Below are 27395 nucleotides of genomic sequence, written 5' to 3'. Positions count from 1 at the left end.
TGAATGAATCAGAACTAATAAAACAATAAAATCCATTGTGAAATGTAAAGTCTTCTGATTTATTTCATGTTTAGTGCAACGTACTTCAAGGACAATAGCCTGGCACAAACTGAGTTTTCTACAAATCTAGAGAGCAGTGCAATTTACCTTTGAGGATACCGCAGCCGAATCTATGCTGCTTCACAGAGCCAGTCAATACAATGAGCCATGGCTGGAGAAAAACCAGCAGTTCATATGTGAAAAGAGACCACTGAAGAGTGAAAGAGGCAGGGAGCGCTGGGATTTGTGGTCGTGGTGGAGCTCTGGTATTTCTCCTGCTGACCTTTCCAGGGCCAATTAGGGTAGAGCTGGGAATGAGCGGTCAGTGCTGTGCTGGCTGAAAGCCTGTCTGCTGTGGCACTTTAGTGGATGTTGTTTTGATTTGCTTTGTGTTTTTATAACGAGCTTTCGACTCCTGAGCTCCTCCAGGGGGTTTAGGAGACGATGAGGCTTAGGCTCGGGGTGTGTGAGCGTGTAAATTATCCTGTGGATGTATATGTATGTGTTGAACTTTGTGTATGATTTGCATTTTGAATGCACTAGAATAAAAGTAGAGAAAACTATGAAAAAAAATTACAGAACAAGAGAGAAATACTAAGGAAGGAGTATTTAGGAATGAGTAAACATAAAAGGAGGAAGGTAAAAGGAAGAAAGTTAGAAAATAACAAATTTAAGTAGAGAAGAAGAGGAGAAGGAGAAAAATTAATTAGAAAAAAAGAAAGAAAAAAAGAAAGAAAGAAAGATTTGGGAATGAAAAAATAAATGAAAGGAGGCGGCAAAAAGGTAAAAAGGAAGAAAGTTAGAAAGAAAGAAAGAAAGAATGATTTGGGAAGGAAAAAATAAATGAAAGGAGGCGGCAAAAAGGTAAAAAGGAAGAAAGTTAGAAAGAAAGAAAGAAAGAAAGAAAGAATGTCATGAAATAATGACAGAATGAAGAAATTAAATGAACAAATGAAGCAGAAAAGGAGAAAAAATGAGAAAGAAAGAAAAAGCAGAAAAGGAAGTTATGAATCAAAAGAGGAAACAAATAGAGAAGGGAAAAGAAAGAAAGAAAGAAAGAAAGAAAGAAAGAAAGAAAGAAAGAAAGAAAGAAAGAAAGAAAGAAAGAATCAGAAAATGAGGAAAAGGGCAGGGAAGGAAGAGAAAGATGGGAAAGAACAGAAATAAATGGAGGGAAATAAGGGTAAAAGTAAATTAAAGAATGGCAAAAATGAAGAAGGAAAGAAAAAAGGGAACAAATAGAGAAAGAAAGAAAGGAAGAAAGAGAAATTACAGATGAAGACATTAAAGAAACAAATGAAGTCAAGAAGCAGGAAAAGGGAAAAGGAAAGAACAAGCAGGAAAGGAAAGAAAAGAAAGAATGGAAATGGAGGAAAATGGGAGAAGAAAAACTAAATAAGAAAGGAGGGAAATAAGACAAGAAATAAATTAAAGAATGGAAAATGGAGGAAGGAAGAAAGAAAGAAAGAAAGAAAGAAAGAATAAAGAAAGAAAGAAAGAAAATAAATTACAGATTAAGAAATGAAAGGAGCAAATGAAGCAGAGAAGGAGGAAAAAGGAGGAGGAAAGAAAAAGCAGGGAGGAAGAGAAAGGAAAGAAAAGAAAGAATGGATATGGAGGAAAATGGGAAAAGAAAACTGAAAGACAAAAGGGGGATAGGGAAGGAAGTAAATTTAAAGAACGGCAAAAGAATAAAGGAGGAAAGAAAAGGAAACAACTTGAAAAGGGAAGGAAGGAAAAACAGAAAGCAAGAAAAATAAATTAAAGATGAAGAAATTAAAAGAATGAATGAGAAAAAGCAATTAGGCAAGAATAGAGAAATAAAGAAAGAAGATGAGGTAGAGGAAAAGGGAAGGAATTAAAGAAATAAAGAGAAAGAAATTGGGAAAAGAACAAAAGGAAAACGAAAATGACGGAAATCAATAAGGAATTAAATTAAATAATGGCAAAAATGAAGGAGGAAAGAAAAAGGGAACAAATAAAGGAGGGAAAGGGAGGGAAAATTAAAAGAAAAACAGACAAAGAGAACAAGTGAAGTAATAAAGGGAGAGGAGGAAAGGATGGAAAAAGGGAATGAAGAGAGGAAAAATGAGGAGGAATGAAAGAAGGAAAAATTAGGAGGAAAGGACACAATTCTTTTTATCCAAGAGACGGTAAAAGGTAAGGAGGAAGTGAGGAAGAGCAGAAGTAAAGGAAGAGAGAGCAAATTAGAAAGAGGTAAAGAAGGAATGAACAAATGATAGAAGGAAGGAAAGGTAAAGAAATAAAAAAAACGAAGGAGGAATAAAAGAAAGTGCTGTGCCGACTTTGAGCGATGAATTCACAAATAACTCTTTTATTAGACGGAAGCATGTGTAATAATCTTTGCAGGTGTGTGTGTGTGTGTGTGTGTGTCAGTACGTCCAGTCTAAGCCTCCCTGAGCCCCATGTGTGAGCTACAGTGACATAATGAGAAATCTCTCTGGAGGTTTGGCTTGACTGGGTTTAGATTACACACCACAGCTATTGTTCCTTCTATCTCTCTCTCTTTCTGCAGATTCTCTTGGGAGAGTGTATAGCATTTAAAGAATCAATCACCTCCATACTATCAAGGGGATGATATGTCTTTCTCATATAAACTCGCACACACACACACACACACACACACACACACACACACACACACACATACACAATGCACCCACTATAGAGTACAGCCTGCAGCCCTGTATACAGTCACTCACTGTGTTTGCTGGTGGAGATGCTGTATTATCCCCAGTCGAATATCACTGTCAAGTGCATGTAGTCTTTGACCACTCAGCTCATTCCTTTGCCTCTTTTAATTCCCTCTCTTAGTCAGGACAGCCTACGCTTCCAATTCTCAGCCTCTCCAAGTATCATATTTAACCAGGCACATCACCATTCACCGGCAAATCCATGCTATCCTCTCATTACAGCAATTCAGGCCTCTCAAACTATAGCTCTGACATAAAAGAGAGCAAAAGAGACTGAGAGATAGATAGAGGGAGATTACTCAACCCCATGAGCTCACTTACTCCAACTCTACTCAGATTTGCAGGGATGGAGAAGAGAGAAAGAAAGAGGCAGCATGCTAACACTGCTCACACAGCCTTGGGAAACATATGCAAGCACATACACTATCACACAAACATGTTTTTTAAAGATCGAGGGGGAGTGATGTTGAACCTACACCGTCCAATTTTACACCACGAGTTACATAGGATCCATTTTCCCGTAGGTGTGAGAGAATGCAGCGTTTTTCTACAGTATAACTTCATCTAAATGTAGCCTCTGCTATATTTGTCAGTGAAACTGTGGAGGAAAGGGGAGATAAAAGTGCAAGACTGCAGCAAAATGAGAGGGAAAAAAGGAAAAAGGATGGGTTTGACTTTAAAAACACTGTGATGGAGCCCAGGGTAACTTCTGATAATTTGCCTCGCTCTCTGCTTTGTTTTTTTTTTTTTTAGTTCCCATCCAATCATTTCGGTGGGAACATTTACTAGTGCACACAGACAAGGGTGCACGCACACACTTTTCTGCACTCCACATAACCCACTGTTAATGGTTTTTAAATGGTAATTTTGCTGCAACACCAGAACTCGTGCTGTTCTCAAACTCCTCGTCGCGGCATACTAAAACAGTGCTAGAAGCAGGTAGGGCTGGACAGATTGAGAAGGTGTCCGCTGTGCTGTAAATAGCGGAGCAGACACATATCTGGAAGCGACTTGGGTTTTAGTTTATTATTATCAGAGCTTGTGAATTACGCTCAGCTGCGAACAATGGCACCGAATATTCTCGGGCGAAAGAGGTCCGGAGGTTTGAGAGGTTTAGATTAGCTTGGCCGGGAGGGGGGCAGAGGCAGAAGCAATGGACCCTGATGCGCTGCCTCGCCGCCTGGGGGGACGCATACGAGCAGCGGGGCTCTGTGATCTCAGCACACCCTGCCATTAGAGATGCCAGCTGTGTCACACACACACACACACACACACACACACACACACACACACACACACACACACACACACACATAGACAGAAAAGAAGAATATAACAAAGACAGAAGGAAAGAGTGATAGGGAGAGAGGCAAGGAGGTAGAGAAGAAAAACTAAGAGCCTTTCAGAAAGGATGATAAATGACTCGTCTCACTTCACAAGCTTCCGCTCTCTTCCTCCTGCCTCTATTCAATAGTGTGTTTTTTTATCAAAGCATAATCTGTGAGGATAATGCTGAGAGGCAGCCAGGTCTCGTTATATAAGTGCAGTGGATCACATACTGACAGCTCAAGCCCCTCTGCACACACAGCGTGGAAATTGCCCTGATAGTTTTAAACAGCCAGCCGCAACGAGACATTACAACACAAACTGGGGGGAAAAAATCTGGTGCAATAAAGCAGAAGGTGTTCAATTTATACCGTATACCGGTCTCAGGAGCGGTGGCCGGTGGGATTTAACGGGAATGGAGAAGTAATAGAGTTTCAAAGGAGGTGTGGGGGGCACACCAGCGATGGCTCTAGGGTCTAATAGTCGCATAAAGCCTGTCCAATGTCCCTTATAGACCTAATACATTCAATTTGGCTGGTTCGCTGCATTAAGTCCGCACAAGCACACACACAACATGGTACGGTGACCACGATGCAATCTGAATATAATTTCATCATGTCAAAGGTCAGCTCGAGTTGGCGTGAACGAATGTGGCCTTTCGAACAGGAGAGGTTAAGGATGTTGCCCCGGTGCTTATATAAACACAGCCCCCTCGATGGCCCCTAGAAATAACACAAAGACGCACGTATTCAAGCATAGTCAGCGCAAAGTAAGGCTGAATCGCTGGTCGCTAAGTGATTGTGCTGCAGCCAACATTATGCTCTCAACATTTGTACTCTGCATAATGCATCTGCATAATGTTCACAAACACTTCTTAAAGATCGCATTTGCATCCTGACCACATAATTGCGCAAGTACACTCATAGAGCTCGGCCAATTACCGTGAGATCACAAGAGCATGATATCGTTTCTTATGCTAAAATCTCGGTAAGCACAAAAAACAGAAGCTCTAGGAATGAAAGGTTACAGTGGTGAGAGGGTGAATGTGGCAGTCGAATGAGCTACGCACCATGTCCTGCCCGCAGGGGGGCGTGGGATCTAGCGGCAGGCACGAGGTGATGAGGCATATGTTGAGGGACGTACAGCTCCCCAGGCCCCTCTGCCAGAGCCAGGGCTGACCCCAAAGTCAGCGGTGGCAGCCAGAGAGCCAGGCGCAGGCTGATGCGGAGCAGGATGGAAGCAAGACCACCAGGAGCCCCGCAGGGCCACAGACGCAGCATGCTACCGGAGTGCAAGGACTTTAAAGAGGGGCGTCCTTAGACCACCTGGCAACCCATGTCCCGCTCAAGCCTCGGATCCTGATCATGCAACAACAGCACGTGCCGAATCCACATGGAGAGGGAACTTCCACAGAGTTCTTCCGAGGTATAGATGACAAAAACCTAAAGATCCTGGATTAAATTCCTCTCTTCATGGCATTTGAAAACACAAAATCCTTTGGGAGAAACAAGAAAGAAGCCACGGAATCCGATCCAGTACTCCAGTAAGGTAGAGGCGTAGTGGTGTATTGGAGAAGAGGGAGAAAAGAGTAAGCAGCCTTTGTTACAGAGCTCCCAGCAGTCCTAGACTTTTCCTATCGCCGGAAACCCAGCTGTATCCCATGAATACAAGGCTGCATCCCTCGTTATCCCCGTTGAGAGAAGAGGAGAGGAGCAGGGAGACTACCAGAAGCGATGGCACACACAAGACGAGATCGCCGCTGCAGCATTTAACTCAATACAGAGTGCCTCTCCCCCTCCCCAAACGACAAACACACTCTCTCTCACACACACCACCACACAAGAGCTGCTGCTGCTGCTTCTGCTGCTGCTGCCTGGCTGGCTGAGACCGCACTGACTCTCAGAGGAAACATTAGCAGACACACCAAAGGAAGACAGGAAGAGAGAACCAAGAAAGGGCAAGAGTGGTCAAGTGGTCCTCATGTGGAAAAAGGTGGTCAGAGTTTCAGAAAATGTCAGCCTCCCTCCTTCTCTCACTCCTTGCAGCGTCTCTGTAGTGGAAGCATGCTTAGAGGAAAAGACCCTCTGAATGAAGAGAAGGGGAAACAGAGAACGGTGAAGCTTGGCTGAGTTTTCCTCCCCCTCTTTTCCTCTCTCCCTCCCCCTCGATCATCGGGGAGGCGCGTGCAGCTGTGGAAGGGGGGGTCTCGTGTCTCGTCCTCCTAATCGTTCTTTCTCTCTTCCTGTCTTCGTTTCTCCTTGACAGAGGGGTGGCTCGAGAAGAGTCCAGCTGGAATTCAGAGAGTGTGGGCTCTCTCTCCCTTCACAAACTAGTCAAACCTTGATATACTCCTCCCTCTTCGGCAATTGTGTAGCTGAATGAGTTCTCTCACCGGAAGGACAGTCATTGGGCGCACTTCAGCACCACGGACAGGGCCTGGCTTGATTCAATTGCATTCTTTCTTACTTGCAAGCTGCAACAGTAGTTTCAAGGTTTAAGATGCAATTCTGCTTTTATCTGAAAAATTCTACAAAGTTTGACATTTTGTTTGATGATTATTTTTTTACAGTTTATGAAAATGAGGGCAAGTCATGCAACCCGATCATGTTGCCATCTGCCTAATTTGTACCAAGTCAAAACACTGCTTAGATGCTGCCCAGGCTTTGACGTCAACAATAGGAAACATTTTCTTAAAGCGACAGTTCACCCAAAAATATAAATTCTGTCAACAATTACCCTACAATCTTGTACACTTTATTTCTTCTGTGGAACACGAAAGAAGATACTTTCAACCATTTCAACCAAAACAATGTTGAACACCACTGACTTTCATTGTATACTTCTTTGTGTCCACAGAATAAAGTTAGTCAGGGTTTGGAATTTATTAGTCTCGCGTAGCCAGACCTGCAGGCCGATTTGAATGGCCAAGGCCCAGCCAAGAGGCCATATGACTAGCAACCAATCACATTTCGCTTTGTTCTGCATCATGTTTAGGGGCGTGGAAATGTCGCCACAATAACAGACCAGTGTGTAAAACTCTCTGACATGTTTTAAAGACTATATGCCACAAACTTTAATGTTTGCACATACTTTTGAAAATCCAGCATTTGGTTGATTCTGATAAGGCCTCATCATCACAGTTGTAAACATGACAGCTCTCTTCTTTCATGAGGGGGTTTGGCGCCACAGCATTTTTGTTTCCAGGTGAAACGTTAAAAAGTGCAACACGCGTCTCCTGGAAATCCTGTATAATCTAACCAATCCGATGATGACTTTGAAACTCCTGAAGTGTTTCCACTTTTGTGTGCCATATGCATCAAATGTTCAGCCAGTGGGTGTGATGTCTGAGGCTGAATCTAGGAATTTATCGACTTCCATTATTTTATGGTTCGCATTTAGCGTTGTTTTCACCCTACTGTACATGACTGGTCATAACCCCCAGTTGAGAACAAGGTCTAGGTAAAAACCCAATCTAGTCTACTAGAGAGTGAAATTGGGTTTGTAAATGAGCAGTTTCATGAATTCATCTGGCCATCCAGTCCTGATAGTTAATGCTAAATGAACTCCGCTTGCTGTCCTCAATGGAGGCTCAAATCCGAGGCTCGACTTGAGCTCCGAGTTCAACTCTCCCATTGCGGTACTACATAGAGGGAGAATAACAGGAGATGGGGAGGTAAAGGGATGCCAGAAGAATTGATGCTGGGATAGCGCAATGAGTGCTGAATCCGGCGTATCTTTGATTTATTACTGCGAGTTTGTCACTAGCAAATGAAGCAAAAAAGAACATACACAATTAATATTGTGTAACTTTCACCATCTTCCTAATGTGCACCCCATGTTGTGGGTGTGCTTGCTTGTTGGTTCAAGGAGGAAGTCTGCAGGTGTGCTTTTCCACAGAGACTCCAGTTGGAGTGTGAACAAAGATGCACTAAAAGTGACACTGGTGTCATCTCCTCTCACACAAGGAGATCGTTGCTTCTCCCTCCTCTCAGCTTTGAGCATCGTTAGCACTGTATAATTAAAGTTGACAAAGCCGGGTGATCAGAGCCGCCTCGCCAGGGGCTCCAAGACAGACTGCAGCAGGAGCTGAAACTGCTCTATTTGGAAGACAATTTTATCACTGTGACTTTAGCAATACCCAGTGTTATACGTAATGAAACTGCATATCGCAACTCCAGAGGTTTATGAAACAATTTGGGAAGCAGTCTGCTGCATTCATAGCAGGCTAATTGTTCCCTGAGATATTAAAAGAATGTGAGAACCCAACCTGCAAAATGAGTATGTGCTTAATTTTCTGTTTACAAGGCTGCCACCTAATGGCAAACGCCGGGTGTCGCTTTGAGCGGCAGACCTTCGCCATTCTCTGGCAGTCACATGTTTGAGCCAATCCATTTCTTTTTTCAGTTGACCTCAAAAGCAGATTCAAAGGAAGTAGAGCATGTTTTAATACTGGTGCTTTCATTCTGTGGAGGAAAAAAAAAGGTTTCAAGTATTTTAAACAGTAGAGGAGAAATAAGTGGAAAGGTCTGTTTTTCCTTCCTTCCTTTCGCTCCAGCTTTTGTGTCCATTTTTTATGTTCTGTTGTTCTGCCCTGGATTCTTTTTTATAAAGAAAGGAGGCATGATTTATGAAGCGAAAGAGAAAAAAATAAATAAAGCACGCTACAATCATTTTCCCCTCTCTCTCTATCTATCCATTGACTACAGGAAGCATGAATCAACTCCCCCCACCCATGTTGTTCCAGTAACCGGTGGGATGTTGTTTATTAAAAAACAAGATTTTCGATAAGCAACAAGCTAATTAAAAATGAAGCACATCTTTAAATACATATTGTTCGGTTAGAGTGCAGACGGGTGCGCTGACATCATGAATGGCATGATTCATCAGATTTAATATCACATTTCTCACGTGAGAATCAGGTTATCGCCACGGTTCTCTCTATAGCTGTGGTCATTTTTTAATCACATAATTTTTCTGTCTCTTATCTACACGCTGTCTCTTTGACAGTATTTATACCGAGCAAATCAGTTTTGCATTCAGTGGAGAACACCGGCTCTGCTATTTCTCCTTACTGGTTTTCTAAAGCGCTCTTTGATAACCAGCTCAAACTAAACAGCTCATAGTAGCCATTCAGATCTGAAGTGTGTTTGATAATAGACAAATGCACCCAACCAGCATTCAGAATTAACTTTTGCCACAAATGCCAGTAATGAAGATAATGAGAAAATAGCATGATATTTCCTGCTGACTATGAAACAGACAGATCTTTTTTTTCTGTATTTTTAATTAAAAATTTTATATTAATACCTACCCACACTTTTGTCATAAGAAAATTGGATTTTACTTCTTACATTAAAATTAAAATTGAGAAAATTGGCCATCCTAATATTTCCTACAGTCCATGAAACCACATTTATTTTCCTGTATTTTTTTTATTAATTATTTAATATTAAAACTTAAACATGCATCTGTCATTATGAAATTTAGATTTAGTTTTTTTTGCATAAAAATAGAAATTGAGAGCCTAATATTTCCTAGTCTATAAAACCATATTTTTATTGTATTTTTTTTTTCAAATTAAACATACAATATTAAAACTTAAACATACATTTGTGACTATAAAATTTAGATTTAGTTTTTTTAATGAAAATAGAAAGATAGAAAAAATAGAAAAAGAGGTCTGTTTTTCTTTTAATTAAACATTTAATATTCAGTATTAAAACTTAATTTTAATTATGAAATGAAAATTTAGTCTTTTATTTTTGCATAAAAATTGAAATTGAGAAAATGTCCTACAACCATAGTATTTCCTACAGTCCAAGAAACCCATTTTTTGTATTTTTTTAAATGAAACATTTATTATTAAAACTTAAGCATACAATTGTCATTATTAAAATTAGATTTAGTTTTCTTTACATAAAATAGAAATTGACACAATATACGACTAACATTGCCTACAGTCCGTAAAACCATTTTTTCTGTATTTTTTTTAAATTAAACATTTAATATTAAAACTTATACATTTGTCATAATAAAATGTAGATTTATTTATTTATTTATTTTTGCGTAAAAATAGAAATGGAGAAAATATGCCAGCCTAATATTTCTCACAATCCATGAAACCATTTTTTTGTAGTATTTTTCAAATTAAACATTAATATTAAAACTTAAACATACATTTGTCATTATGAAATGTAGATTTACTTTTCTTTACATAAAAATAGAAATTGAGAAAATATGCCAGCCTAATATGTCCTACGATCCATGAAACCACATTTTTAACATTTAATATTAAAACTTAGACATATTTTTTCCCCTACAGGTCTGGAAGCCATGTTTTTTCAGTATTTATATTAAAATGTGAATCATATGAATAATGAATCATAACGATATTCATTCATTTGTGATTATAAAAAATAGATTTAGTTGTTTTCTTCTTGAATAAAAATAAAAAATAAGAATAATTACCAGCCTAATATTTCCCACAATCCCACTACATTTTTTTCTGTATTTTTTTTAAATTAAACATTTAATATTAAAACTTAAACATACATTTGTCGTTATAAATTTTAGATTTAGTGTTCTTTGCATAAAATAAAAATTGACAAAATACGCCAGCCTAATATTTCCTACAGTCCATAAAACTATTTTTTTCTGTATTTTTTAAAATGAAACATTTTTTATAAAAACTTTAACATACATTTGTCATTATGAAATTTTAAGGTTTTTTTTAAATAGAAATTGTACCAACCTAATATTTCCCACAGTCCATGAAACCATATTTTTTTAAAACTTAGACATACCTTGATACATATGAATCATATATGAATAATGAATCATAACAATTTTCATGCATTTGTGATTTGTTATAAAAAAATAATTATTTAATTGTTTTTTTCTTGAATAAAAATAAAAATTGAGAAAATTTACCAGGCTAATATTTCCCACAGTCCATGAAACCACATTTTTTCTGTATTTTTTTAATTAAACATTTAATATTGAAACCTCAACATACATTTATCATTATTAAATTTAGATTTATTTTATGAATAATGACTCATATAATGACATCAATACATTTTGATTTTTTAGCTAAATATTAAAGATTTCTTACTAGCCATAAGGCATTATTTTTAACTACTAATACTCAATACTAATGTTACTATTCAAAAATAATAATAATATAAATATTATTAATTTAGAAATTATTATTCACAGTTTAACAAAAAACAAAAAACAAAATCATTATTCTGTTCCTCACATTTTTATGTTGGTGGATTAATGCAATAACTTTATATACCATATATAACTATATATAATGTTACATTTTAAATAAAGTTCCCTGTCAGTGCTGAGCAACTCTCTATTTTTACTCACATTTGGTTCGTGACAACTGTTAGTTCTAGACCCTGCACCTACCCTGCAGGGATCTGTGTATTGATCGATGCACGCATGTGTATGTGTTAGTAAAAGCTTGTTTCAGAGATGGGGAATTGGTGCTGAGTGTCCATACCTTCGACAACTATGGTTCTGAGTCTCACGGCTGAGTCTCAAACCCAGGCTTTACTCTCTGCTGCTATGCTCAGACAAAGCCTCTTTCTCGTTGCACTGCCTTCACGGCCTGATGATCACTGGGCTTCTACACATCTAAATGAGCCTTTGTGTGTGTGCGCATGAGCATATGACCGTGCAGGAACATTAATATTGTGTGCACATATCATTCTGTCTGTTCCTTGGTCAAATAAGTGCCTAGTAAAAGACTGATTCAGCCTGTAATCATTAACCAACGGGCTTACATAATAATGAAGGCGAAACCACCCATTTATTTCATTTATCAATCTGAATCACTGTAGATATGAGGGGGGGAAAAAGAGAAAGCGAAAAGAAATGTGTTTTTCTTTATAATTCTAATTAGGTAGCAAAAGCGATCCTATCTTCCTCTGCCGTTCTCATCTCTAAAAACACACTGAATGGATTCCAGCGAGGTGTGAGGATGCGGATGATGTAATGCAAGCCGTCTATGTGGTTTCTTCGCCCTGAACAAAGGCGGGCTCTTATCAGTTTGGCAAACCCGCAGAATGGATTAGCTGTGCATGGCTTGAGCCTGTAATAGATCTTCTCCGTAAACCATCTCAAGGACTTTCACTCTGCTTCAGATTCCTGGCACTCAGCACTTTCACGGGCTACAAGAACTAGGGGTTTTCACACCAAATTCAGTCAAGGATCTTCTGGGGTACGGCTCAATATTACAAACCCATTCATAAATGCTCACGCTTGCTTATGCGATGTTTCCCTCTACATATAATTTATTTCTATACAAAACAGTCGACTAAATATATATTTTTTACTCATTGCAGCAAATTGTGATATACAGCATGGTGCAGATCCCCAGCTATGCACTGTCCACCAACCCCCTCAAGTGGTGTAGCAGAAGACTGCACAATTTTGGCAGTATGCAGAAAGAATACTTAGTATAACAGTGTATACTATGGTTGATATGATTTTCGCTGTATACATTAAAGGATTAGTTTACTTGCAGAATAAAAATTTCCTGATAATTTACTCAACCCTATGTCATTCAAGATGTTCATGTATTTCTTTTTTCAGTCGAAAAGAAATAAGGTTTTTGAAGAAAACATTCCAGGGTTTTTATCCATATAGTGGGCTATAATAGGGATCAATGGGTTGAAGGTCCAGATTTGCAGTTTCAAAGCAGATTCAAATGGCTCTACACGATCCCAGCTGAGGAATAAGGGTCTTATCTAGCAAGGTGATCTGTCATGTTCTAAAAAAAAATATACAAATTGATATACTTTTTAGCCACAAATGCTCATCTTGCACTATAGTAGCTTTGTGACGCACATCCGAGACTTTACGCAATATGTAGTCATGGTGGAAAGGTCGTGTGGTTAGTTCTTTACCTGTGTACTTAGGTTTAAAAAGGTAGGGTAGAGCAAAAAACTCCATCTCATTTTCTCTTCTACTTCAAAATCATCCAATGTTGTTTTACCTTTTTCTTGTAAAGGGCGTTTGACTTTCTTTGCACGCTCACTTTTGTAAACACAAGGTCGGTACTTATGACCTTTCCTACGTGACTACGTAATGCGTGAAACCATGGATGCAGAGCTAGTGTAATTAAAAAAAAAATCACTAAATAGGACCCATATTCCTCGGCTGGGATTGTGTAGATCATTTGCACTGAAACTGCAATTTGGTTGATTCCCATTGAAGTCCACTAGATGGAAAAAAATCCTGCAAAGTTTTCCTCAAAAACCTACATTTCTTTTCGACTGAAGAAAGATAAGACATGAACATCTTGGATGACATGGGGTGAGTAAATTATTAGGATTTTTTTATTCTGGACAACTTACTAGATTTGCCAATATGAACAGGAAACTGTAGGGATGTAACAACATTATCAATTTCTTGATATTGTGATAGCAAAACTGTCTCAATATCATTGTGTTCGCATGACGATGTAAAACGATAGGTCTTCTGGGCAAAAGTGTAGTTTTTTAAAACATATTAAAACTTCTTATTCTAACATAAAAAAACTTTAAAGTTATGTGTTTTGGGTCATTATGCTTTGGCACAGTATCTGTCAAACAAACCTAAACTGAAAGCACAATATGGCTCAATCCTTCATCAAGTTTTTGCTGTGCATTTCATAGGGAAGCGTGCACTTCGTTCAGTCGAATAGCTTGTGATCCGGTGTTTTCCCTGCTTTAGAACGGCTCAGTTCACAGTGAATGCAGTGAACTTTTTTATTGCATGTTCTGTGATTTTAGAGTTAAGCGCATGTTTGGGAACACAATGGCCACCAGTTATGCTTTATTTTTGCAGCAGATGATTACAGCATTTTACATTTTTGTAAGCCTGTTTTCACTGAAGCAAGGGTTTTCTGTCAAAATAAAAGCTCTACTGACATTTCCGTCAAAATAAAAGCTTAAAAGTGCAATATGAGTTGCTGTCAGCTAGCGGTTTAAACAGGCAAGTAACTGCAATCCAAATTTAAAATATCTGTTTAGGAAATAAGTATTGTAATTTCCCTACTGTAGTGTACTATTGTAGAGCAAAATAATATACCTATGAAATATTCATCTTCATTTATTTTACAGTGCAATTGTTTTACAATATATGGCTATTACTGTCATAGGAATAACAAATAACACATATATAATATAAAATAGTTGTTATTATTATTATATTCTAATTTGTTTGGCTTCCTAAAACACCAGTGTGAATGTAATTTAGACTGAGACAGTATACCACAAATAAAAAGAGGGTTGAATCCCCTTTAAAATTAAGGTACAAGTCAATTCACTGACTTTTTTCTGACTTCTGTTTTCTTAGTTAAGAACATGGGTTGGAGCTCTTAATTTTGTACTCTCAAAGTGCATTAGATAGAAGAATTTAATTTTAAAATGTACAAAATATTCACTGTTTTCCAAGTCTTTTTCCAAGTTCATTTGTCTTTTTTTTATATTGCAATTAATATCGTATTGTGGACTTTATATCGAGATAGTATTGTATCGTGAGATTTTGATATCGTTACATCCCTAGTAAACTGGCCACAATGATCACAAACTGACACTGTGTGCACAATAATCTAGACTAACTAGACTTCACTCTATGAATCAAACAGGTTGTGACAACAATGTAGCATACCATTTTTAAATATTTTACACAATGCATAGACACACTGATTCACATGCTATTTTTAAAAAACAGTGGGAGCATGTGGTGTATTCTGTGCAGTAGGCAGTAAACAGCATGCAAGTATTCTGTTCTGAAAATAGCCACTTTTTAAGGGTCACAGAGATTCCATTTTAATTCAATGTGACAGGTCACATCTGATGCATCAGTGGAATCTTATATTTTTATCTCAGTCCTTGAATTGTGAAGTACTGTGAGTTCTGAATACAAATGGGTCTGTTTATTTTTCACAGTCTGGCTGATGTTTTAAAAACACCATAAATAATACCAGCGCGAGACGTGCTCTCACCCATTGTCAAACCAATTTAGGTGGTTCTGGATCAGTGTGCTGGGTTTTCCTACAGCAGCTGTAAAGAAGGAGAGGTGATAGACTCACGGTCATTGCAGAGCGGTCCTCCAAATGATGTCATGCTGCAGTCGCAACTGAACCCCTCCCACTGCTGCAGACACACGCCCTGATTGGAGCAGGAATCCTCTTGACAGGTAGTGCTGGGGCCTGAAGAGACCGATGACAGAGTAGTGTAGAGAGAGAGAGAAACAAACAGACAGAAAAGAGAAGGGTATATAAATTCATGGGCCCCTTACAACATAAAAATCCAGACTAGTGAAAAGCTTTTATTGCAGCAGAAACAGCCACACAGAACCGTCCCATCTGCTCACTCCCCTAGATGAAAAACCAACTACCAGTGAGGAACAAAATCTTCTGTTTAGCTAAATATTCATCTTTCTCATTTTACATTCAAATTTCAGGAAAAAGGAAACACAAATCTTTTCCATTTCAGTATGATTTCATATAGCATAATAAGTGTGCTTATTTTAGCTTGTATTCTGTTATTATCTTAGATTCATGAACACTGGGGATCACTAAATAAAGAAACCTAGAGCTTGTAAGGAACACTCAGTCATTTTTTTATTTTTTTTATGTTGTGTTGGTTAATAAGACTGCATCCAACATTAAGCACTGTTTGAGTTTGATTGCACTGTTATGAAAAAATTACTTCATGACTATATTCATGAATACTACATTTTTGGACATACTACTCATTTGACATACTGCTTTTCATATGCTATATTAATAAGCAAGTAGACATATTTGGATGTCCTTTAGACTTTCACTGACACCTAGTGGTTTTGATGTGCACTTCTCCTCCAAATTTGGGGTCAGTGTGATTTTTAATGTTTTTGGAGTCTCTTATGCTTACCAAAACTGCATTTTTTAAATCAAAAAAAGTAAAAAATATAAACATTTAAAATAACCATTTTCTATTTAAATACATTTTAAAATCTAATTTATTCCTGTGATGGCAACGCAGAATTTTTTTTGCAGCCGTTACTCAGGTCTTCAGCATCACACATCGCCTTTATAAATCATTTTAACATGCTAATTTGGTGCTGAAGTACATTGGAATTATGCTTAATATTGTTAATATTATTAATACTGATGACTCTTTGATAAATATAAATGTGACCCTGGACCACAAAACCAGTCTTAAGTAGCACAGGTATATTTGTAGTAATATCCAACAACACACTGTATGGGTCAAAATTATTGAGTTTTCTTTTATGCCGAATCATTAGGATATAATGTAAAGATGAAGATATTTTGTAAACTTTCTACTGCTAATATATCAAAACTTAATTTTTGATTAGTAATATGCATTGCTAATAACTTCATTTGGACAACTTTAAAGGTGATTTTCTTAATATTCTGATTTTTTGCACCCTCAGATATCAGATTTTTAAATAGTTGTATCTCGGCCAAATATTGTCCTATCCTAACAAATTGACCCTTATGACTGGTTTTCTGGTCCAGGGTTACAAATGTCTTAACTGTCACTTTTTAATCAACCCTTGCTGAATAAAAGTATTATTCTGTTACTGTTCACATTTTCTTTAAAGAACCTAAAAAAACCTTTCTGATCTAAATTATGTAGTGTAGTGTAGCATTACTCAAACAGCAAATATCTGTATTTGCTGATATTTGTCACTGTAGAAGTAAGCTATTCAATCTCAACATGTTCGCCCCCGTGAGGCGAATTGCTCCATGTAAAATAAATTAGCTACACTCTCAAAAAAAAGGTACAAAAGTTGTCATTGGTACACTTTAGCACCTTATTTACTCCAAAAGGATGCATATTACTACCTTAAAGGTACATTAAAAGATTAGTTCACTTCCAGATCAAAAATTTACAGATGATTTACTCACCCCCCTTCATGTCTTTCTTTCTTCAGTTATAAAGAAATTATGTTTTCTGAGGAAAACATTTCAGGAATTTTCTCCATATAGTGGACTTCTATGGTGCCTGTGTGTTTGAACTTGCAAAATGCAGTTTAAATGCAGCTTCAAAGAGCCAGCCGAGAAATAAGGGTCTTATCTAGCAAAACGATTGGTCATTTTCTTAAATGAATTACTATTTATACACTTTTTAGCCACAAATGCTTGTCTCGTCTAGCTCTGCAATGCGAATGCGTACTCTATACTCTGGTTCTAAACAGTTAGTGTATGTCAAAAAACTCCCATCTCATTTTCTCTTCCAACTTCAAAATCATCCTACATCGCTGCAGGCGTACTGACCAAGTGTTTACAAAGTGAACATGCAAAAAAGATCAAACACCCTTTTCCTCAAAAAACATAATTTCTTTACGACTGGAGAAAGAAAGACATGAACATCTTGGATGACACAGGGTGAGTAAATTATCTGTAAAGTTTTGTTTTTGTTTTGTTGTGAGAGTTTAGTATTGAATCTTTGTCTAAGGTGAGTATGATTTTCAGAAAGTACTATTTAAAACTTTTTTAACAAGGTAAAAAATTACTGAGTGTGCCTTTAAATGTCTCATTACTCAAGAAGACATTAAATGTGGACAGGTGACTTGATTTTAAAGTGCAATCGAGGCATTGCACCAGTGGCTGTGTGACAGAGTAGCATTGGCGGTAATTCGCAGTGTATTGGCTGCAGTAATAATACAGGCCCCTGTGTGATAATAACATCTGCTCCTAGTATTGCTGAGGTGGGTTTAAAGCAGCAGTACTCCCTGGGGACTCGGGGCTGTAAGATAAATGGGGGCCGTCTGGAACAGCTCATTTTGTGTTCGGTCTACAGAAGCGAAGCGACGGGGCGACGGGCCAGGCATATTACAGCCTGCGGAAACACTTCTGTTCTCATTTCTCTCATTACTTCAGCCGGCATGTAAAACAGGCCCCTGGCCCTCAAACGCTCCCTCCTCTCCATCACTCAGCCATTTGGCCAATCAGTCGCACATTTGCGGCTTGGCCACTTGACTCGGAAGTGAAGCGAGTCTGGCAGGGAAAAGGAGAGAGGCGCTACGACAGCCGCCGGTACGATCCAGATGAGCTGCGCTCTTCCTGTCTCACCTGATCTGTCTGAGCGAAGCTCATTTAAAGTCTCAGGCAGAGAAACAGAGGGTTGGCTCGCTCCCCTGACGAGCCGCTCTCAAACCGAGCGTTATATATCTGAGCGGAGTAATCTGGCTTCAAACTCACGGGAGAGATTCCCTAACCGCTTGGGAAATTCCATCTAGTTTTAAGGCCCTTATCGGGGGGTAAAGGCTATAGACTATTTCCGTCGCATTTTGGTGTGGAAGGAGCTGAAACCGCATGCAGTGGGTGGAGGGGGGCACTGTCGGAAGAGGGGAGGGGGGACGCATGCCTCCAGTAAACAACAGAACAGATGTACGCTCCGATGAAAAGAGCGGTGACGGGCAAGTGAGGAAAAACTATGACACAGGACACTTGGAGACAGTTGAAGACCGGGAGGCTGTAAATACAAGGTGTGCGGATGGTGCTTGTATTTACGGTGAGTTACTAGACCGGCTGCTGGGAAAACGTGATCTACGACATCAGACGCTCAACACTGGAGGGGGGGAAGAGGGGGCATCGGTTAAGACACACATATGGCTATCTACCTTGCAAGTCAGCTTTCAGCAATGCAACTTTTGTCAGCCAAACGAAAAAGAAAAAACAAAACAAAATATAAAAGATGTTAGTAGAGGCACTGGAATGTCTGTGATTATAACAAATTAAGTCGTTAAAAATGTAAGGGAACAGAGAGAGGAAATAAAGAAAGCAGACAGAGACCCGGGGAAGAAGAAAGGTGGAGTTAGAGATGACGAGAGACAGAGTCAGTCAGGAACAGACATGATAAAACCAGTAGCATAGGTTTGGTTTGAACAAAAGGACATTTTTCAGTCATGATCACTTTCTGTAAATTTGATCCCAAAATGACTTTATTATTAATAAATATGTGCTTTCATAATGGAAGGTTATTATGGACCACAAAACCAGTCTTAAGTAGCACAGGTATATTTGTAGCAATAGTCAAAGATACATTGTATGGTTCAAAATTATCGATTTCTCTTTTATGCCAAGTAGGATACTAAGTAAAGCTTATGTTCCATGAGGAAATTTTGTAAATTTCACACTGTAAATATATCAAAACTTATTTTTTGATTAGTAATATGCATTGCTAAGAATTTCATTTGAACAAATTTAAAGGCAATTTTCTTAATATTTTTGAATTAATTTTTTTTGCACCCTCAGATTCCAGATTTTAAAATAGTTGTCTATCGGACAAATATGATCTTATCCTAACAAACAATACATCAACGGAAAGCTTATTTATTTAGCTTTCAGATATATAAATCTCAATTTCCATAAATTGACCCTCATGACTGGTTTTGTGTTCCAGGGTCACATAGAGGTTGTGCATTTTGCCAGACAAAATTGCCAAAAAAAATTCCTGGAAATGTAAAAAGGTTTGCTTTTAGCTGTAGAGTTACGGTTAGTCTGTAGTTAAGATAATTAGATTCATTTTAAAATAACAGCAGTCTATAATAAGTTTTCATTAAGGTTTATTATAGTACTGTTATATTATTTTCAGTTTTAGTCTTTTAGTTTTGATTTGATGCATTCTTACGTATTAGCTCGATTCATGTTCTTGAAAGTGTCTTATTCTCACAAAGGCTGCATTTTTTGATTCAAAATACATTAAAAAAGCTAATATTGTGAAATATTATAATTTAAAATAACTTATTTATTCCTCTTATAGAATTTCAGCAGCCATTACTCTTGAGTATCATAGGATTCTTCAGAAAGCATTCATTTTGTTATTAATGTATTACTAATGAAGTTGCACAGCTTAATATTTCTTGCATAAACCTTGAAAAACATTTTTCTGGTTTCTTTGCTGAATATGAAGTTCAATAGAAAAGCATTTACTTGAAATCGAATTTTCTGTATCAAAGTTATTAATATATTAATTTCTTTAAAAAGCAAACAACTTTTGAATGGCACTGTAACTTCATTAGCTTAGACATTACTGTTTTAATATTAAAATTACTTACATGTTATATATCTAAAATAGCACTTTCAATAAGCATAATATCACCCTTTCTTGCATGCCCCTATTAAATGAGTTTTCCCTTTTGGAATGATTGCACTGCAATTAGTTTTAATGCATTCAATTCATCTTTTAAGGACGGAAAATGGCATATTTTTGCTAGCTCTCGCAGCAGTCCTATGGGCTATGTTAGTAAAACTGATGAATCGCTTTTATAATATCGTTATCTTTCTGAGCTTCCAAGAAAAAAGAATTACTGTTAACTTTTTCACTAATTAATATAAGCACTAAAGGCTACTTGCAGTAACCAGTCTCTTTACTCTCATATAGTCAGCGTCATCAAAGTTAAAGCTTGGAAAAAACTCTAGATCTCTTGACATTAATAGAGACATGTCCATATCGTTCACCCCAAATCTACACCCAACAGTGGAACACAAAACCATGAAACCGGTTAAAAATATCCCAGCATGAAGAGAACACACAACAGATAGTGAAGAGAACAAGAAGCAGAGAGGATGAACAGGAGTGCATGAGATGAGACAAGGATTGGAGATTGTAGTCAACAAGCGAAGGACCTTGTCTAGCCCGACTTGGTGAATGTTTCATTCATACCGTTTTCCTCACCTTCGCATCCTCTCTCCACCTGGCCGGCAAGGGACAGTGCGTCTGACATCAGGTCTGGCAAACGGCCGTTCAGGTCTACAGATGCCAAGCAGCCCTGGAAGCCCTCTTTAGAATGCACCAGCTTTGGCAAGTCCTTATACATCTCTTTGGCCACTCCTCCCACATACAAATCACCTGTAGAGACAGGAAATATTATGCTCTGACTGACAATGTCTTTTCAATTCAACTATCAAGGGTGCATGTTATGTAAATGGACACAGAAAGGGGACACCACTGCCCCCTGCTGGTTCATTTGTTTGTTGCAATACACAACAACGTGAATGTTAATGTGAGGTAAAGAATGCATTTAGACATTTGGAGTTACATTTACATTTAGACATTTGGGTTGATATGTATATATATATATATATATATATATATATATATATATATATATATATATATTTTTTTTTTTTTTTTTTTTAAGGAAATTATTTAATATGTATTAAATTGATCAAATCGTTTAAACATTATATTAATCAGTTAATCCTAAAAAATGTATAATGGTTTCCACAAAAATATATATAAAAAAATCAATTCATTTTTTTTTAAGTAATTGCAAAAATTAACAAGAAATGTTTCTTCAGCACAAAATCAATTCTGAAAGATCATGTGACTGAAGTCTAGTGTAATGGCTAAATACAGCTTTAATCACATGAATTTGTTACAAATATTATTTCACAATAATATGAAAGCCCATTTCTGACACTGAATCAAAAAAAGTAATTGCAACATTTTATCTCACAATTCTGACTTTTTTCTCAGAATTCCATGACACAAACACATAATTCAGATTTTTTTCGCAGAATTGTAAGTTATAAACTCATAATTGCGAGTTATTAAGACAGAATTTCCTTTTCCCCCTCAGAATTGCATTATATAAACTCGCAATTGCGTGTTATAAAATCTAAATTGCGAGATATAAACAATTCTGAGAAAAAAGTCACAATTGAGAGATATAAACTAGCAATTCTGAGAAAAACTATTTCTTGCTGTTGAGAGTTTGTAATCTTGAAATTGTGACTTTTTTTTCTCAGAATTGTAAGTTTATATCTCATAATTCTGACTTTATAAGACAACTGCGAGTTATTAAGTCCTATGAGATATAAACCATTCTGAGAAAATATCAGTATTTTTTCCCCTCAGAACTGGACTTTATAACTTGCAATTGTGAGTTTATATCTCACCATTCTGAGAAAAAAGTCAGAATTACAAGATACAAACTTGCAACTGCAAGAAAAAAAAGTCAAAATTGTGAGAAAAAGTAGCCATTTTGAGAAAAAAAATTATTTCTCACAATTGTGAGTTTATATTTCACAATTATGACTTTATATCTTGCAAGTCTACATATTAACTCACAATTATGACTTTATAACATGCAATTGTTCGTTTATATCACACAAATGTGAGAAAAAAGTCAGAATTATGAGATAAAAAGTCGCAAATACTCTTTTTTATTTTTTATTTAGTGACAGAAACAGGCTTTCATATAATATATTTTTTTGATTAAAAAAGTTATTTTTATTTTATTAGTAACACTAATATACAATAAGGTTCATAAGTTAACTACATTAGTTAACATGAACTAAGAATGAACACTACTTCTACATAATTTATGAATCTTAGTCAATGATAATTTCAGCATTTACTAATGCATTATTAAAATCAAATGTGATTGTTAACATTAGTTCATGCACTGTGAATTAACATGAACTAACAACCGACTGTATTTTCATTAACTAACATTAACAAATATTAATAAATACTGTATTGTTGTGTAATAAATAATGTATTGTTGATTGTTTGTTCATGTGAGTCAATACATTAACTAACATTAACTAATGGAACCTTATTATCAATTTATTCTATATAGTACTTGTGTCTTGCTAAGCTCTAATAATCATATAAAATCATTCTAATTAGGAAAACCTCAAAAGTACCTTTCAGATCCAGGTTTTTGGCTCCCATGGTAGTCTGTGTGGTGATTTTGGTGTCTATTTTGACAGTATGGAGGTTGTTCGTATCTCGCGAGATCATCACATTGTGCCAGTGATTGTCATTCAGCGGTGTGTTGGAATTTCCTTTGATGAGATGAGCTCCATTTCCCAGGTCTGACACATAATGGAGATATCTGCATGCAAACAGTCACGAATACAATTAGTGAAGGATTTATCACATGTTCTATGCATTCCAATCAAACACAGTGCATTAAAAACCAATGGAGCTCACCCTTTAACCAGCTCTACTACTATAAAGTCATTGCCATCTCCTCGGTTGTACAGGATGAGCCCATCTGGTGAAGTGGTCTTAAACTGGAAGAACAGGTGCATGGAATAGTAGGCCTGAAGGGTGGGCAAGGTCACATAGCTAGAGCGAGACTTGAAGGTCACCGGGTCTGCCACGATGCTTCTGTAGCCGATCATGGCGTTCAATTCGCAGTAGTCGATGTCGCCATTCTTGCACAGGTCAATGTAGGACATGCCATTGAAGGACAAACCCTGCAGGTGTCCAATGAAGTTGGAGGGCACAGCGGGCATGTAACGCTTCTCCGTAACGATGCCCGTTTCCACATTGTGGAACTCCAGCTGCGTGTGGTCTCCCGTGATTTGACCTTACCAGGGTGAATAATCGAAAACAGATTTAATGCAGGAAGGGCAGAGTGTCACAGCAGACCCTGTCCTAAAAGGGTGATGCAATGCTGCATGGGACAACCTTACAGTCTTGTTAAATTCACGGACACATTGCAAGTTGTTGCATGTACACATAAAGTGCGATATCTGCGAAAGGGCCGCAGTATTGCCAAATGGGCCGACTTACTGCAGCAAAATGAGATTTTTAACAAACATGGAAGACTAGAAAAACATGAAAGCATTAGGAGTTGGAAGAATGTTAGAAGTATTTTAGGGAATTTGAAGGAAAAAAGGTTAACTTCATCTTTCTGCGATCCAGTGGGAGAGAAAGAAGCCCTTAAATATTTTAAAAACCTCTTTTAAAGCTTCCCAAGAGGAAGTTCTTTCACTCTAAAATCAGTAAGGTTATGTGAGTATAATGTATTCCCTCAGTGGTTTGGCCTCCGAATGCATCAGCATTAAGTGAAATACCAAGTCTATTTCAAAGTGTCGAATACACACCAGTAAGTTCGGCAAAAAACTATGATTGTACTGCACTGTGGGAAAGCACTACCTTTTTCATGACGTTTCATTCAGTGGGTAAATTGCAAAAGGTGTTTTTGACCTTGAGGAGCACTGAGGGAATGCTATTGGAAGAGAGCCATTGAATCTCTTCACAAAGGCCCTTCCACAAGCCCGCTAGCAAAGAGTACATGCAATTACTTAAAGGGAATAATTAGGACCATGTGATACTCTGTGGTGCGTCTCTGAAATTTATCTCGACATTATGGGCGATTTATCCTACATGGGATTTTAAAGGAGTCATGAAATGCATTTGAATTGACTGCTACAAATTTTGATCGCTTTCTGTATATATATAGATTTAAGATTTCAAATTTACGACAGCGTTTTAGTGCCACGCAAAAAAAAAAAAAAAAAAATCTAAGATTAAACTCGAGAATAAAGTTGAAACACTACGAGAATAAAGTTAAAATATTTCAAAAATAAAGTAGAAATATTACGATAATAAAGTCAAAATATTTCGAGAATAAGGTAAAAATATTTCAAGAATAAAGTCAAAATTATGATAATTAATTTGTAGCAATTACAAGATTAAAGTTATAATATTTTGAGAGTATATTCTAGCCTATTGCAGATTGGGAGCACCGGGAGAAATTCCAAAATGTAAGCTTTCAAAATCTGTCAGTTTTATAGCAAAATACAAACAATATGTCTTACAATAATGTGTTTTTTATGCTCTTTAATGTGGAGTGACAGATCGCTGTATTGTTTCATTAAATTCGGCAATACTTTTTCTTTTTTTTCCATGCCTTCACTTTTATATCCTGCAATAAATTTGAAATAAAATGGGAAAACACATTTATAATTTGTATTTCGTGATGAAATTTACAGAGTTTGAAAGCTGAGCTGTGTTATATTAAAAGCAACAAAGCACAAAATTATTGCGATTACTGGGTGGCTGATGTGCTGCAAATAATGAACGGAAGATGTTACATATTATGTAAACATTTCTTGAAACTCGACTTTATTCTCATAACTTTGACTTTATTCTCAAAAAATTTCCACTTTATTCTCAAAATATTTAGACTTATGTAGTATCTTACATGGAAACCCTGCTATACATCCAAAAGGCTATATCTTCATACAAGGTGAGACAATAAACTTCAAGTACTCTACACTTCATAATAGGGCATAGAATGCTCATTTTCAAATTTAGCCTTAAGATGATAGAATCCTTGAGAATGTGCCATACCTTCAGAGGGCTGCAGGTCATCCACCATTAGCTTCAGACTTTTGCCTCTTCTGACAACACGAACTGTGTGCCATTCGTTGTCATTCAAGTTCTGGCCCGCAAATATGGTCTCTGGACCTTTACCTATAACATGTCCCACACAGCGGTTAACACAAAGAGCAGACAGAGAGAGAGTGATAGAGAGACAGAGGAAGAAAGAGGTTGTGAAACGGGATAAACTAAAAAAGGGGTGTAGAGAGGTGACTGATATCCATGTAGAGAAAAAGAAGAAATAGCGGAGGAAATGACACTCTCACACATCACATTCACACATTTAAATCATGATCTCTACAAACATAACAGCCCTGATTTGAATTCAGGCTTGGCTTAAATAATGTATTTGTTAGCAAAACAGTGAACAGAATGAGCCCACATCCGCCACTAGATGGAGCCATGTAACTGTTTTTACAAAGGCCCTTCCTGAGGGAAACAGTCTGCATCTGTGATGTCAGTCGAGATGTTCGACTGCATATGCGTCTCACGTTCATACAATTCCTGAGTGGTTTAGGAAGCACATCCAAAAACCTACAGACTGTAAACTCTTTTCGAGAAAGCAATTTCTCGCCTGTAGAGCCTCCCCTTATCCCGTGTGCGGCGAGTTCGACGGGGCCCCTGGACCTCCGGGCTCCAATCGAGCTTCCACTAGATGATCAGAGCGTGCGAAGAGCAGCCTGCAGGCTTTGTGATTTCAGCCGCTCTGCCTCTCTTTGACACGTCGTTTTCTCTCCTAATCAGTCAAACTGCTGCTAAGAGGGCAGCGTGTCATTGTCAGGGGCCCCTGCAGCCCATCTCACTTGATAACAGGTAAAAAGAGTTGCCATTAAAGAACTGCCAGGCTCCCAATCGATTTTCTATCCCTCCCTGCTCTCAGTTACTATGAATCCAGATCGGCCAGCCATGAGCCAGCTCTGAAGGAAAGAAAAGCAGCAGCACATAAGGTTTCAGACTGCGCAGCAGCGCCCCCCAAAGGATTCTTTGCAGATCTGAGAAGAAGAAAAAGCCACCACTGAGAGGTAACACTAAGGGGCAGTACCCGTTAAGCCTCCGGCGATATACAAGACATGACATGTGCTTTTTTTTTAGGCCTCTGACCATCGCTGCAAAAGGATGTATGTGAAAAGGTGACAGCGTGTGATTGGACAGCTGGAGAGACAGCTAAAGGTCCAGGGCTGCTATGCCTTTATTAGGAAGTCGTGTTCAGACAAACTCACAAGCAGCAAAGACAAAAAGCCTCTCTCTCTGTCTGGGAGGGCAGCTCGTTGCCATGGAACTGGGGCAGATGGTTGCGTGTGTCCGGTCACTTTGATTCTCATCTCCCAGGGTGGAGAGAGAGGGCAGAGTTAAATAAGACAGAGGCGGGCAGGGGCTGGCTAGAGCGCTCTGACAGGACAGGGCTAGCAGGAGAACACAGACCAGACGCGCACACACAGACACACAAACACACGCTCACGCTCGTCTCGGCCAGGAGAGATGAGATATATTCATATCTAGCTCATCCAGCTGAGAACGATACCCATGTGAAACAAGTGCAGGCAGCCATTTTGAGGCAGGACGAGCTTCATATCGAGGACACAGTAATTCAGCTCTGCTGGGACTGACTAATCAGCAATGCTAAAGGCATTTTACAAACTCTTTGATCGAATGGCAAGTTTAAAATATGGATGTGTTACAGCTCAATTTCTCTATTTTTATTATGTACTGTAATTTTCTAATGATCAGGGCAAAAATCCTGTCAAAAGTGGCAAAATACCATACAGATTGTGAGGGAAAATTACAAATATATATACAAATACACTCTTAAAAATAAAGGTGCTTTAAAAGGTTCTTCACAGCGACGGCTTAGAAGAGCCAATTTTCGTTCCACAAAGAACCATTTAGTCAAAGGTTCTTTAAAGAACCATTTCTTTCTTACCTTTTTATCCTCTGAAGAAAATTATTTCGCCAAAGAGAACCTTTTGTGAAACTGAAAGGTTCTTCAGATGTTAAAGGTTCTTTATGGAACCATTTAGACAAAAAGGTTCTTCTATGGCATTATGAAGCACCTTTATTATTAAGAGTGTATATGTATATATATATATATATATACACACACAATGCTGCTCAAAAGTTTGGGATCAGTAAGATTTTTTTAAATGTTTTTTTTAAGTCTTTTATGCTC

At 37.7% G+C, this 27395-nt stretch overlaps 1 protein-coding gene across 17 annotated transcripts in view; it reads right to left on the bottom strand.

Annotated features, from left to right (window-relative positions):
- nrxn1a (neurexin 1a) overlaps positions 1–27395 on the bottom strand; it is a 226557-nt gene that overhangs the window by 61702 nt on the left and 137460 nt on the right. For 7 of the 17 annotated variants that reach the window (XM_073828421.1, XM_073828411.1, XM_073828412.1 and 4 more), the window contains 6 exons: positions 25199–25321; positions 23045–23426; positions 22756–22946; positions 20777–20950; positions 18720–18746; positions 15172–15291 (listed from right to left, as the gene is read on the bottom strand). In XM_073828421.1, coding sequence (XP_073684522.1) covers positions 15172–15291; positions 18720–18746; positions 20777–20950; positions 22756–22946; positions 23045–23426; positions 25199–25321 — 1017 coding nt within the window. Of the gene's footprint in view, positions 1–5148; positions 6302–15171; positions 15292–18719; positions 18747–20764; positions 20951–22755; positions 22947–23044; positions 23427–25198; positions 25322–27395 lie in introns of those variants that run through there. The other 10 variants (XM_073828422.1, XM_073828424.1, XM_073828423.1 and 7 more) reach the window with 4 other exon arrangements.

Source organism: Garra rufa, chromosome 22, assembly GCF_049309525.1.
Source record: "Garra rufa chromosome 22, GarRuf1.0, whole genome shotgun sequence".
NCBI classification, from domain to species: Eukaryota; Metazoa; Chordata; class Actinopteri; order Cypriniformes; family Cyprinidae; genus Garra; species Garra rufa.
The sequence above is the reverse complement of the archived record's forward strand: the minus strand, read 5'-3'. Positions and strand labels throughout refer to the sequence as shown.